Source organism: Mycteria americana, chromosome 8, assembly GCF_035582795.1.
Source record: "Mycteria americana isolate JAX WOST 10 ecotype Jacksonville Zoo and Gardens chromosome 8, USCA_MyAme_1.0, whole genome shotgun sequence".
Classification (NCBI taxonomy): Eukaryota; Metazoa; Chordata; class Aves; order Ciconiiformes; family Ciconiidae; genus Mycteria; species Mycteria americana.
Window position 1 is genome coordinate 28,749,652 of NC_134372.1, and position 14,610 is coordinate 28,764,261.

The following is a 14,610-nucleotide window of genomic DNA, read 5'->3' on the forward strand; positions in this document are numbered from 1 at the left end:
CAGCACTAACCAGTATAAATCATGTCTTGGCAACATTAACTTCTTAAAAGTTGCGAAGATTAGACTCTTCAGATTTCTACCTAACAGACGTCTTCCTTATTGGAGACTTTATGCCACGGGTACTGGTTTTGACACAAATTTGTGCTCAATGGTATATCCATCTGGCAGCTCAGGTAATCATTCTGTTTCACCACTTGCACGGTTAGAATTTGGACGTATTTACTTTTCCTCTGTGGTCTGCCCGAAGTTTCTCCATAGCCAAAACCCTTATGTGAACAAGGTGTAGTCTCTTTCTGGTACCCACGGGGTAACAGGAGACAGAAGAGGGTCTCATAACGTGCCTTGCAGGAGCAGCTAGTGTGCTAATTTAACTTTTTTATGAAAGATGTTTGTGATGAGAACAGAACACCATGCTAGATGACTTGCTGTTACCTTCTTGACTTTTTTGTGTTATTTGAATGATGTGTGCATCTTATCCTGAAGCCCTTATTTGGATAAAAGATTGCACTGGTGTTTAAACAGTCACGGGAATGCTTGTTTTAAAGCCATCTAGTAAACAGGTGGCAGATATGTTGGATATTACTAAGGGTTAAATATGCATTGAGCATTTTAAGAGTGCTTTTACAAATGGAAAAAATTATTCAAACCAGCTGTTTTATTGTTATACTGGGAAGTTAGTGGTCTTGATAGTTCTTCTGTACTGTCTTTAATACTTATGCTGAAGGCATGCCATCAGACCAGTCTTACAGAAATGGTTTCAGTTGCTCATTATAAATCCCCTGCATCTTGGTGTCAGCTGGCCCCTGCTAACTACAGGGTAGTGTGGGCAGTCTCTGAGGGGGGTTCGTCCTGTCCCATTTTCTTTCCCTGGGAGGATACAGCAAAGGGACAGGGCACTGTGGGCCTGACAGGTTAGAGAGAGGTGATGGGGCCATGTTTCTTAGATGATAAGAGCCCATGGAAATGTGGTGGATATTCTGGAAACAAACCTTTCTGGTGACTTGTCTTTATACTTTTGATCTGCTTATGCTTTCTGATATACTCAGTTTTTTTCTCTGTACTTAGCCTAGAGAGGTAAGTATGATTAAAGACAGAAGTTACTTTTGCAGTGTTCATGTCTCAGCAAAGGGGAAAAATTATTTGAAAGTTCTTCCATGGTTCTTCCTCAAATTCCTGCTACTATTTGCTGGTTCAGATTTTTCTTGAGCAGTGGGATGAGAAGAGGTGTGCTACCTTCACCTGAAGGTAGTTGGTGGAATTGTGGTCTCAACACTCACTGAGTGATAAGAATCGAAAAAGATAATGTGTCCTATGTAGTGGGGGCAAAAGTGAGACTTAACAACAGTGATGCTAGTGGCTGCTCCATGCGCATTGTGTGTTTGACTACAGTTTCTTCCATATTTACGTATAAGATTCATGTTTGTCACAGGTGTATTGTGCACACAGTCATCTATAGTGACTGTTGGTTCACAGGAACTGTTAAGCTGCCATAAATGCATTTTGTGTTAATAGCCCTTTAGCTCCTGCCTCAGTACCACTGTCCCTGCCAGAATGTTGTTAACATACCTGTTTTTTTTTATTCTTCCCCTCTTTTGCAGTCTCTGCTTGTGACAGTCAGAACTGCTCATGTGATTTTACGGTGAGTACCTTATATTTTCCAGGACGGTTGTTCAAGAAGGTAGTACATATAGCATGATGATTTAAGAGGTGTATGTAATGACCTTGTTGAATTGCAAATGCATGTTTGGAGATGGACAAAGGTGGTTAGCCCATACTATTTTTAAGCATGAATTCTGCAATGCATGGATAGCTTTAGTGGGTGCTAATAGCTTGAGGTGTGGATTAAGATGGATTGGTGCTGGTGTATGAGGATTGACATATACTACTTAATATCATCCTACTGTGTTTCTTTTAAGATCTTAATCTCTAGAACTTTTGCTTTGAAAAAGTGGTATGTGTGTGTATCTGTAATGCACGTGCATATGCATATGTAGGACATGATGTGTAGCACAGAACCTCTTTGTCCAGGTCACTATTGGCATTTCAGGTCTGTCACCAAGCTATAATGCCTCACCTGAGAAAAACCACACATGCTGAAAATGTGGGTCTGTAGTTACTATGATCCCAAGATTGGCTTTCGGTACATGCAGGAGGTTTTAGCAAATGCTACATCTTCTCCGTCAGCTGGTGGTATATGTGATGCCAGTGTGGGCTAAGCATTGATTGCTTTTTGTCTTTTTAAAATGTTGCTGTTTGAAACCAGTAAAATTTAAAAAAGTCCCTCAGGAAAGCACACAATATGGGCAGTGGGCTTAGGAAGGGCGAAGAATCCACATCCAGAACTTGTTTGAAAAATGGATAAAATAGTTTGAATGCTAGAGATGCTATTTAACAAAAAAGATGGAATAACATTAATTTCCCTGCTCTTGCAGGTATGTAATTCATCTCTGGGATCTCAACCATGAAGGAACGTGGGAGGGCAAAGGCACTTACGTCTACTACACAGATTTTGTCATGGAGCTAACCTTGCTTTCACTGGACTTGATGCATCATATTCATATGCTGGTATGAAATACTGGACATAATGTCGAGCAAATAGACTGGCCTTAAAATAAAGGGTACTGGGTATACATATTTTACCTATTTTTTTGCTTTGCTTATTTTAGGAACCAAATATTACAGAGAAGTTATTTAAATAAGAGGAAAAGGTAGTGTGGGGAGTTCTGGCATTCTTTCCTCCTGTGTAATTGGGGTCCTCACCAATAACTTTGTTATGGAATATTAACTATTGTGTAATTATCTGTTTAATAGGTGTTTAATTAGCTTTGTTATTGAGTAATACCAGACTGAATTATTTTCGTTGGCAGCAGGGGACATTAAGATGAACAGGACTGAATACAGTTGTATCTGAAGATGTTACACGTAGTAACACCTGTGAATGTGTGTGGTTAGTCTGAATGGTCTCAAAAGAAAAATTCTTCAGTGCTGGTTTCTTGATTTCTTTTCTTTTAAGACCTGATGCAGTTTCTTGTGGCAGCCTCATGTTTCCCATGGTGTTTGTTTCTGATCACTGTTCTGTTTTTTTCCAAAGCTGTTTGGGAATATCTGGTTGTCAATGGCGAGCCTGGTGATTTTTATGCAGCTGCGCTACCTGTTTCATGAGGTTCAACGAAGAATTCGGCGGCACAAGAACTACCTGCGTGTGGTTGGAAACATGGAAGCTAGGTGAGCCTCTTACTTGCTCTGGGATCTTGATGTGGATCTTGGAGAGAGGATCCTGATGAAGTAGTTGGGATTCTTTTACGTTCCTTTGATACACGATAGCATGGTGTAAGCTGGAGAGATGCAATCGTGCAAATCTGACTCTTAAGTCTTTACACTTAGAGTATGTTTTTACCCATTTTATTTGTTACTAGGGTCCCCCTTTCTGCTTTTAACAGATGTGTAGGATTGACTTTTATAATAGCAGTATTACTGGTAACGTATTACTGGCAACAAGTGAACTCCCCTGTCCAGTATTTCTTCTCCTGTATTCTCTTGTATACTACCCCGGTGGGGTGACACAAGCTCTCTGCAGTGCTGTCTGTTTCAGTTGTCAAATATTGGCCTTGGCTGTGATCGAAATAAATGCTCTTAATTTCATTAGGCCATACTATTCAGTTACTGCCTGAAATGAAATCAAAATATTAATTAAAACCTGCTCAGCTTTAAGTACCTATTTATTAAACCTGAAGCCAACTCTAAACAGACTCTACTTGTAGTCGAGCTGAGAGCGCCTTGGGATTACTTTAGTCCATCCCCCTGTACTGAGGCAATATACAGAAATATTGTATTTCTGTATATTCTGTATGAGGCAATATACATTCTGTATGAGGCCATATACAGAAATTGAGAGGCCTGCAAAAACCTAGTATTGTGCCAGATACTACTGCATCTCTGATTCAATGTTTTCATAACTCAGCTATGTCCTTAATAATTTTAAGAGCAACAGGGAGTTTTACTCTTTCTGTACATCGCTGTACCATTTTCATTGTGAACTTCAGTGGGTTTGACTAGCTCTGATGCCTGCTGCTGTAGGCCAGCTGGAGAAGACTGACTTCTCTAGAAATTCCCGAGGTTTTCTTTGTGAGAAGTCATTTAATAGCTGTAATATCAGATTAAGAGCTGTGTAATAAAGTTCTTCCACAATGCATTGTTTCTTTTCAGTAAGATGTGGCTGCTAAACCTCTTTAAGCTGCTCACAAAGCTGTTTGAGTTGCAAGTGTCTTAGACTTCTTGTCTGAGCGACGTGATGTGTTTTTGTCGTTCTGATTGTTCTGGAAGAACCACGTCTAGCTTCCTCCTGAAGCTGCCAATGACAGCGAGCTCCCTGCATTTGTGTAGTTGTTTTTCAGGTATATTCCACACCAGCAGTACTGTGAAATGTTGTTATACCACTCATGTCTATATTGTCTGTGTTTGGGTACTATGTAGTAGCTGCTTGCAGGGTGCTGTAGTTTAAAAAAAGAAAAAAACAAAGAAAAATGGGGGTTGGCAAAATCTGAGGCCAAAATTAGTCAGGCCAGTCATAAATGCTTTTGATCCCAAGAAGACATCTGAATGGGTACAGGTATTAAAACTCATTTAGAAAAATGACATAAGCAAAATCCATACAGGTTGTAATTTGAGGTTCTCAACCTAACGATCATACTTCTTGGAAGATACTAAGTCAAAGCTTTTTGAACCTAGGATGGATGCAGAGATGTGCAAAAAAAATGTGCCTGTAAGAAGGCATGGGAGGGATGTGTGTGTGTGTGTCTTCCTTTGCAGTGTGAGTTCGAGTTACGGAGAAAATAGTGAATGTGCTGGCTCACCTCTTCCAAGGAAAAGCTAACATGGAGGATAAGGTTTCCTCAGTGCAGGATTCCCTAGACAAGAGGCCATACTGAGCTGGTGTAATCATTACTTCTGTCTCTTCCTTTTTCTTCTTTGTAGGTTTGCAGTTGCAACACCAGAGGAGCTAGCAGTCAATAATGATGACTGTGCCATTTGCTGGGACTCCATGCAATCCGCACGTAAACTCCCTTGCGGCCATCTCTTCCACAAGTATGTTTTCGGGGCTGGGGAGGGTGCACCTGAGTGTAGAAAGGAAGGGATATATGGGCATGTCTGAAAGTTTCAGCAGGATAACAAGTAATGAACTATCGGCAAAGCTGTGAATGCTTACTGCCTGGGTCATCTTGGTCTGCTAATAACAAAGTACAAGTCATGTTCACTTCAGTCATTTTCATGTTTGAGTTGTTTCACTTGGTGCGTTCTTTTTTCCCCCCAAACTAAGAGTATGCATCTTGTCAACTAATGGGTAGATAGTGTTGAGTTATGGTATCTCAGTTGCAAGTCTGTACCCTGCCTTGCTGTGTAACTGTGTGGTAAAGCACACTCTTTCCCCCCTTATCCTATGCGTCACCTCTTCCATGAGGGTGTGCTGATTTTCAGGTGAGGAAGGAAAATTGGAGTTAGATCCTTAAGTACCTTTCAGATACCAGCTTTAAAGAGAAAATGGGGAATATTTTTATATAGTGCATGGTGATGAGTCCCCCAGGACAGTTATGGAGGCCAGGTTTGATTATATGATTTCATGGGGAGATGAGTTCATCAGGGCTGTAAAAGAGGTTAACCAAATTAGCTGAAGAGGTCCCTAAGCACCTGGTAGTTGGAACTGGGAGGCTCTTGGCCAACGGATCTCTCTATATACTGTTTCTTACACTCACTCAGTAGTAAATAGTAGCAGATGCTTGTGGAGACAGTATGCTGAGCTAAATGTGCCTTTTCTTAGATCTTTTGTAGTAGTGCTTAGATTTTCATGCTTGTGCTTAAAAATGAAAGGACATACGGGGATTGAATGAGGAGTTTCTGAAGTGCCATGCAATTAACATGCATGGTCAGTTAAATTGTCCCTGTGGTGTCATATGAGCAAGTTACTTCCTGCAAATAGCTTTTTACTTTTCTGGTAACTGTCAAACCAGAGGTTATAATCTGTGTGCTAATTTGTTGTCATTTATGACAAACCTTGCCATAAATATTTATCTATGTTCCAAGAATTCTCTAATGAGATAATGTGCCTCCGTAGCAGAAACTCCTCTTCCAATGCTACTGAATTGTATGAATATTTAATCACCTACTGAGCACTTGAGAAGCCCAGGGTCTTCTCTTCAGAAAGTTGTTTTCTCTGTATCTAAAAGGATCCTTTTGTATTTTTTTCTGAAGCTAAGTTACACTTAACCTCCTTGGTGCATTTAGGGAGGGAACATGTTACAGTGGATGACTTAAGCTTTCATATAAAACCAGATGCAATTAGTAATCCTATTTACAACCTAAGAATGGTTTCTCTTGTCATAAAAGCCTGGTGATTTTGCCAACAGGCTAAACATTGTGTCCATTGTCAATTACATGGGATTTTTTTTCATAGCCAGTTATTTGGAGTAGAAGAGAAGATGGCAGGGAAGATTCACGTTGCTGAGGTCAACTCTGTGCCTAAATATTAAGGAAGTTTAATGGGAGTGGGTGTCTGAATCTTTTAGGCTCTGTTGAAACTCTCTCCTTTATCTTTTAGGAAGCAGTCAATTTCAAAAAAGTTGTTGCTCCGAAATGTTGCCGACTTTGACCTGTTAGTCCTCCTCCTACTGAGGTGCTGTAGGTGACTGAGCCCTTCTGCCTGTGCAGTACAAAATGGTTATAACCACAGCTGGCTTGCTACAAGCCTTTAGGGCTTGGTGCTGATGCAGGCTGAAAGGGGTTCGTGTCCGTGCCAGCATCTCAGTGGTTGAGCCATCGAGGAGCAGCAGTGTGGTGGTAGCTTGTGTCACTCCGAGTGTTTCACAAGTGACCTTTTGAGTACAACTCTAGCAGAGGTTTGAACTTGCTGTGTTCAGGGTAGTTTTGCTGTAGTAAAGGAGATGAAGTTGGACAGCATCGGCAGTGCTAACGTGTTGGCTGTACTGATGACCAAGGTGGTGGAAGATGGTAGATTTTTATTGTAGTGCTTTGGTTGTTTCTGGGAAACCCATCACTGTAATTTCTGAACACTGCGCATCCCTCCATTTAAATATGATGCAAAACATTTTGGCAATATGTCTGTACGTTACAGCTTCAGGAATTGTGCACAGTCCTTGTATCCTTGACTTTGCTATAGTCCTGCAATTAGGACTTTTTCCTTGCTCTGTCAGCCCAAACCTGTGACCTGTGCCTTTACTCCATTTGCAAATACACAATTTGGGAAACAGATTTATTTGACTTTTTTGTATGTCTCTACCTTTCTAAAGTGTTTTGAGAGCTTCTGCTGGAAAAAACCCCGCCCTGCAAGCGTGAAGTACATTTTGTGGTATTGAGTGTGTTCAGTTCTGTGAAATTCAGTTCTTCCATACTGAAAATTAGGTTTAACGTGCCAACAAATACTGCAATTGGGTCATGTAAGCCTGAATCAAAAAGTAGGCACAGCTCTGAGTGTTTAAACCTGCATTTCAAACACTTCTCACTTTCTGCAAGACAGCAAATGTTCAGAATTAAGTAAACATTGTAATGGCACAGCACTGATTAGTATTAATAAATGTGTTTAGAGAGTTCCCAGAGCAGTGCTCACTTTGGTGGTGATTTGGGTATTTATGTTTTTGAAAAGATATTTGAAAAACTTTAGAGGTGCCATGGCCATATCACACTGGCAGAACCGCTATGAAAATGTGTCAGTATATTTTAAATATTTGTCCAGTTGTTTTTTGTCCTTTTTCAGTTGGGGACCGTGAGAGAAGAGAAATGCTTTGTTTCCCCTTCCAGGCAAAACTTGCTTGTTCTGAGCTAGAGGGACAACAAACTTGGAGAGTGTGTTTACGTTCGTGATAAATCTGCATGCTTGTTTATAAAAAGTGAACACTTGAGTATTTTCAGCTGAAAGAAATAAGAACCCTATGCCAGAGTCATCAGGAGCTCATCAAGCATACCTCACAAATTATCTCTGAGCAGTCCATGTGCATTTGTTGATGTTCTGTACAGAGTATGCTACAGCTGCTTGATGTACTCGTGATACTGATGTCTTGGAAAAATGCTGCAAGCTCACCATAATATTACTGTTTTCCTGTCAGCTCATGCCTGCGGTCCTGGCTGGAACAAGATACATCTTGCCCCACCTGCAGAATGTCTCTTAATATCACTGACAGCCATCATGTGAGGGAAGATCACCAAAGGGAAAATCTGGATGAGAACCTGGTCCCTGTGGCAGTAGCAGAAGGCAGACCACGCTTGAACCAGCACAATCACTTCTTCCACTTTGACGGTGAGCTAAGCAGATTTGACATCTGATGCTGTCGCCCAAATAAACGAAGGGAACAGCCTTCTCTAGAAGGGAATTCTATCCATGCGTCAGTTGAAACTTAAACCATGCTTCTGCTTGCGTTTGTCAAACACATATATGTTTCTTATGGTTCTTTTGCAAGAGCACAGATAAATGTTTCTGAGGTTGTCCAGAGCTACAGAGATTTCTTGAAAGATTTTGTACAAGTGCTCCCTTTTTCTTGTTGTGATTAGCAGCTTTAATGCTGGCATTTATTCATTGCGTGCCATGTTGACGAGCAGAATGGGAAATTCATGTGTCTTATTTTTTAGCAGGTGGTGGTTAATCAGTGACAGTCAAAGAGGAAAAAAACCTCTGTGATGCAATCTAAAAGTTGATCTTTCCCCTATCCCTAGCTAATGTGAGGTTGTCAGAAGTCCATTTGCCACTCAATTTACGAGAAACTTGCAGTACACCAGAAGGTGCAGGAGTCTGCGGAAGCTTATTCTTAGAAGGAATCATGTAACCGGAACAGTTTTACATGTTTGTTTTTTTTTTTCAGTGGTGTGTTATAAGTACTCACGAAGCAGATGTGATTTCAGACCATGATGAGTTCTGTGTGTGCAAACTTGTTCTGAAAGAGACAATTTCAGTTGCTTATCTTCCCGATTTTTTTCTAGTTTTGGTATCGATGTGTGCTTGTCTTCCACAGTTTCCCAGGTTTTTGATGGCAGTCTTGTTTGTTTCTCAGTAGGTTTCACTAGTGCAAACACTCAGCTTTAGGGTCTGTCCTCGTGGAGCTCCCATGATGTAACTGAGATGCTGCAAACTTACATAGTGACCCATTCTTCATCTGTGCTGGTTTTGCAATCTTTGGAGATTGTGGGAAGAGAATAATGGGCAGAGGAGGGTCAGGCATTTCTAGGTACACTGAGACTGGCTGATAGCTTCTTGCGTGGCCCCCACTTTTGAGGTGCTGTAGGTCTCCAAAGGACATTTATATTTAGAATACCACTCTGTTTTTTGACAGCTGTCCTCCCCAGTGCTGTCCCGTATCTTGGAGACCCGCAAAATTACTGTGGAGACAGGAGGAGAAGTGGCATAGAGCAGACCCTGTGTTTATTTAAATGGAAATGTAGAAGGAGGAGGGAGCCAGCCATGTGCCCTACTCTCTTGAGCCTAAGCACACAGTTGCAGCAGTCACTTTGTTCGGTTACTCTGTGTCCCTTTGTAGTAGTATTTTCTCAGTGATGCCAGCCACGTATAGCTGACCCATTTGGGGACCAGATTCAGCCTGTTTAGAAGCTGGCTTGTTTTTAGTAAAATTGCTGGAGTTAATTCATGTTTTCCAGAACAGAATTTGGCTCTGGATTATTTTAATTTTCCCTTTAATGGGAACATTAAAACAAGAAACAAAGGATGTGTTGTTTTCTTGATCCTCTTCTGGCCCTCAGATTGTTAAGCCGCTATGACAGTGTGTTTGAAGAGAATATCGGCAGTTACTGATTTACTCCAGCCATCTCCATGTTTGGGAGACCTTAGGGATGGATTGCACTGCAGAACTCCCCATATGTACCTTGTGGAAATATGAAGACTTATGTTAAATACATGTAGAAGTACTTCGCCTGCTGAGAACCTCATATTCTTGCTTGACTTTCTTGGTGATTTCTTATTCTTAGGCTCTCGAATTGCCAGCTGGCTGCCCAGTTTTTCAGTAGAAGTGATGCATACTACAAACATCCTCGGTATCGCACAAGCCAGCAACTCCCAGCTTAACGCTATGGTAAGACTGCTTTAATAGTTTGCATCTCAGCCTTCCTATTTGTGTTGTGGGGGGGAAGAGGTACGTGTAGATGGATAACATAAGGGGTAAGGAAGTCAAAACAGTGTTTAGATGCTACAAGAAAGCTATTTTTTTGAGTGAGAGAAGCTTTATTTTAGTGAAGTTAGGGCTATATGTTGGTTCAAATGTGCAAACATAAAAGAACAGGTCTGGAGGTAGGTAAATGAAGGAGAAAAATTACATGTACTTTGTGTGTAGATAGGCAGACTTTTTCTCAGCTTGCTTAGTACAACATCTTTAGCTTTTTATCAGTACTTATCTTCACTCACAACTTGCAGTAGCAAGGCGTGTGAGTCTGTAACCAGATAATTTAGCTGTTGGTCAAGTGGTAACTGATCAAACCCATTCTATAGCTTTTGATTTTTTTAGTATTTATTTTTAATAGCACTACGCTCCCAGACAGCTGTTTCTGTTTGAATGTCTTGTCAGTGTAAGATGGGGCTTTCTGTAGCACAGTCAACTCTTGCTGATTTATGATGATGATAGGAGTGTTGAGGATGAAATCCCAGGTTTGTTGACTTCATACATAAACACTCTAATGTAGTACAAAAAGACAAGGATCTGGCCTCATGAAACACACTTAGTTCATTTAGTTTGAGAAGTGCTGTTACCCTTTGAGTTCGTAACATGCTATAACGTGCTATAGCATGTTAATAAATGTTCAGTGAGGTATCTCATGAAAGTGATGACATTTTCTGACTGTGAGATCTCTCCCATAGCCTTCACTACTGTTTAAGCCTCAACAGAATAACGCCATGATTTTTAGGGGGTTTGAGGCAGGGCAGGCAGGGAGCAGTAAGGTTTTGGCAGATGAGTTACTAGTTAAATATGCAGGAACTCTCCACCTAAGGTCAGGTTAGTTTTTCTTTTACTGCACTCAGTGACACAAACGGGCTTTTGTTAAGGATGAGTAATGATTTCTTAGCACTGTGTATTATTAAAAGTATAGTAGCAACTTATATTAAAATACCTACTTTAATGGAAAGGCCCAGGTTAGCAAACTATTAGTGTGTTACACATTTTTAGTAGAAAATAAGCGAAATTCTCCTTTGTGTTACTGAATAAAAACCTAGGGAAGTATTTCAAGGGAAAGGTCAGAGGCTGAAATGCTAAATCAGTTGTTTTGGTCACAAATTAGTAGAATAGAGAATTAGGTTTGCTGTAGTTGCTTGTGTTTGCACTCACTGTCAGGTGATGCATAGTTTTTGCTTTGCTCTCAAAACTCCTTCCACCCTTCTTTTCTTATTGTTGTTGTTCTCATTCCACCCCCCCACCCCCCACCCCCTCCCGTCCCGGGACTTTCAGCATCAGTTAAAATACAGATTTTAGTATTTAATGTCTAGCTGTTGGACTCTAAAAGTATATTATTTGTCTGCCCTCTTACTTTTATCTGTTTAGTTTGGATATCATTTAAATAACTTGGAATTCAGTAGTAACAGTTCCCTGACAACTCAGTTTAATTTACTTGAGCTTTCAGACCCTATTAAACTGGTTTGTAGGCAGGCTGGCTGGAGAGAGTAGGTTATTAAAACTTATTCCACTTGTCCTTACCAGTACCATTTTAGAACCTGTCTGGGACAAAGAAAAAAAAAATTTTTTTTTCAGTGTTGATCTAACTTTCAGTCACTCATGTGAATTTTGTATAAATCTTTATTAAAAAGGCTGTCATAAAAAGAGGGTTGGGAAGCTTTTGAAGCCTTTGTGCATCTACAAGCACTGTTCAGGAACCTAAGTTTTCAGGACCATGTGGTGTCTCCATAGGAGTTGCAGTTTTGCTGTTGGCTTCAATGGAGTCAAAATATTGCCCTGTAAGTCAATGCCAGCATGGGTTTTCTTTCTTTTGTTTTTCTTTCTGTGTGTGGGTTATCATATCATAAACAGCATCTTTGAACTGTTCATCTTTACTTCTTTCTGTTGAGATACTTACCAGCTAACTTTTATGTACTGCTGATACTGACTGTGTAAACCTTGTTTTCTCCAGGCCCATCAGATTCAGGAGATGTTCCCTCAGGTTCCTTATCATTTAGTTCTACAGGATCTACAGCTAACTCGTTCAGTAGAGATCACCACTGACAACATCCTAGAAGGGCGCATCCAGGTACCTTTCCCCACACAGGTAAGTCATAAGACCGTGCACCTAAAATGACTGACTTCCTTTCTTACCACAGAATTGAGCCTGTTAATAATGAGTGAGGGGAATGAGGTAAGTTGAAGCACTGGTGAATCCAGCTTAACTTAATGCAATATTGTTCTTCAGATTTTACCTATATGAGGATGTTGCAGTCAGAAGTGCCAAACCAGTTTTGGCAGTCTAGTGTATGTTATATCTCCGTGTTGCAACATCTGACTCAATTGGATTGTCTCACAGGGGTGTGTGATTGAGGTATACGCATCTGTTTCTTGCTGTGGCCCTTAGAAGATGACCTTTTAATGTGTTAGGATGGGTCTCAGGTGTGCTTTAGCATTATCCATTTGTAATACAGGGTATTTTCTTTATGAAGGAAAGTCAGAGTCTATCACCCATGCCCTATAACTTGCCCCTTATTGATGTGATTGGCCTGCAGGATGCATGAAGCGCTTGCCTATACAGTCTCAAACAGATCATATAGTGCCAAATTCTAGTAAAAAAACCTCGGGATTTGGTTTTTGTTTGTTTAAATCTCTATAAATGCAGTATATTCTGTCATGTGCCAAAAATAAATTTAAAATGTCCTAGCTAGACTAGAGACAAATAGTTGCTCAGTTAAAGCAGCCCTTCTTGGTTGCTCTTGTGCAGAGCCTTTAGAACATTTCCAGTTGATTTCTCTGCTGACAGATAATTGAATTGTACCACTTAGGAAGGTTTTCTGCAAAGAAAGTAGTCGGCAAAATGATGCCTTGTTCTTAATTAGTGATGGCAGATTTCAGTAAAGCGGTCTGGGGACAATGATTCTGTTAATAAGAATATTGAATTCTGGTTCTGTGCGCATCAGATAGTACTGTTATCTGGAGTCTGCGTGTGGGGAAGCAGAGAGAATTCTCTTTCAACACTGCATTCTGTTTATTGCTAACTTATCTGTTTCTAAATTGAACATAACACATGACGTTGTAGAGAGCAGAGTTTGAATGTGTTCAAAGAACTCATTTTTGTTTTGCCATTTCACACACTGTATTAAACCCCTGATGTTTGCATTTCAGCGTGCAGATAGCATTAGACCTGCATTGAACAGTTCTGTGGAACGGCACAGTACTGATCAGGAGGATACTGAAACTGTCACCCAGGTAATTTGGCATAAAAATGGGCAAAAAGCACAATTAGAAGCTGCATGGGCAGATAAATACGTTTGGTTCTGTACCAGGTCAGGTTGGTGGCAGCCCTTCCTTGCATTTCACACCGGAACTAACACTGTTGGGCAACTGAAGTAAGACTTCGGCGTGGTGCTCCTGTAAAGAATTATCTGTGTGCTTTTCTTTTTCCTCCTCGAAGGAAAGTGCTCTCAAGTGATACGAAGAACAGAAAAAGATGGTGTCTCTGTTCACGTCTGGTCAGGCCCATCTGTGGAATATGAAGAGCAGGATGCTTTGCTCTTCCCCTTCCTCTTCCCATTCCCATTCTGTACGTCTCCAGACACTTCCCTTAAAATGAGTAGTATTTCTCTTCTGGGTATAAGAATTCTTTTGTGTTCTGGAGGAAGCACTCGGAGACGTGAGGAGCTTTGGCGTGAATGGAGTGGGATACGAACAGGACTGAGAGATAACAGCCCTTTTACATATAAAGCACAATAATGGGGTTTGCTGTTCTTCACTAAAGGCTTTATTAAGCAGCATGTGCTAGCTAAAATGTGGCACGAAGAAAAAAATTTAGCCGGCGAGTAGAATAAGGTCTTGTTCCATTTTTGTTTTCTCTGACTGCAGTAGCAAAATTGTGAGGGTTTCTGTTTTATAAACCCTTTCTGCTGACTTAGAAAGAGTGAATTTGTGAGGTGTGTGACTTTCTGCCTCTGCAGCCTTTAATAACCTAAATAGCCAACCTGTTACTTACCTGAAATTGAACTGTGGCCATTCCCTCGTTAGCAGGTTGCAAGACAGAAGAAACTTTCATTTGGTTTGATACCGCACTTGAGGCTGAAGAAGAGGTGGTGGGGATTGGTACAGGTGTTTGATAAGAGCCTGGGGTAGGAGATGCAGAACTGCAGGAATGAAAATCTTGATCTGGTTCTAGCAATGCTTTAGTAACTTTTTGAGTTAACTTGAAGGTTTTGGTGGCATTTCCCCTGTTCTTTATGAGTAAAACCTCTATTTCTACAAATGGTATCTAACTAGTTTTCCTTAGCTTGGTACTGGCTTCAAATCCCACTTTGAATGATTGTGTTGCTGTTCACCTTTCTTCCTTCCTGCCTGGCACTACCTGTGTCTCTGTCCTTCCTTCTGCAGAACTTGAAAAACCTGGGAGTGGTGTTCATACATCATGTCATTGAGCACGTGC

The 14,610-nt window shown here is 40.7% G+C and overlaps 1 protein-coding gene across 2 annotated transcripts in view; it reads left to right on the forward strand.

The window, feature by feature from the left end:
* AMFR (autocrine motility factor receptor) overlaps positions 1 to 14,610 on the forward strand; it is a 37,295-nt gene that overhangs the window by 15,841 nt on the left and 6,844 nt on the right. Inside the window, exons 5-12 of one of the 2 annotated variants that reach the window (XM_075510504.1) lie at positions 1,599 to 1,639; positions 2,433 to 2,565; positions 3,092 to 3,225; positions 4,975 to 5,085; positions 8,115 to 8,305; positions 9,982 to 10,085; positions 12,127 to 12,261; positions 13,323 to 13,406. In XM_075510504.1, the coding sequence (XP_075366619.1) occupies positions 1,599 to 1,639; positions 2,433 to 2,565; positions 3,092 to 3,225; positions 4,975 to 5,085; positions 8,115 to 8,305; positions 9,982 to 10,085; positions 12,127 to 12,261; positions 13,323 to 13,406 (933 nt within the window). The remainder of the gene's footprint in view (positions 1 to 1,598; positions 1,640 to 2,432; positions 2,566 to 3,091; positions 3,226 to 4,974; positions 5,086 to 8,114; positions 8,306 to 9,981; positions 10,086 to 12,126; positions 12,262 to 13,322; positions 13,407 to 14,610) is intronic. The other variant, XM_075510505.1, reaches the window with a different exon arrangement.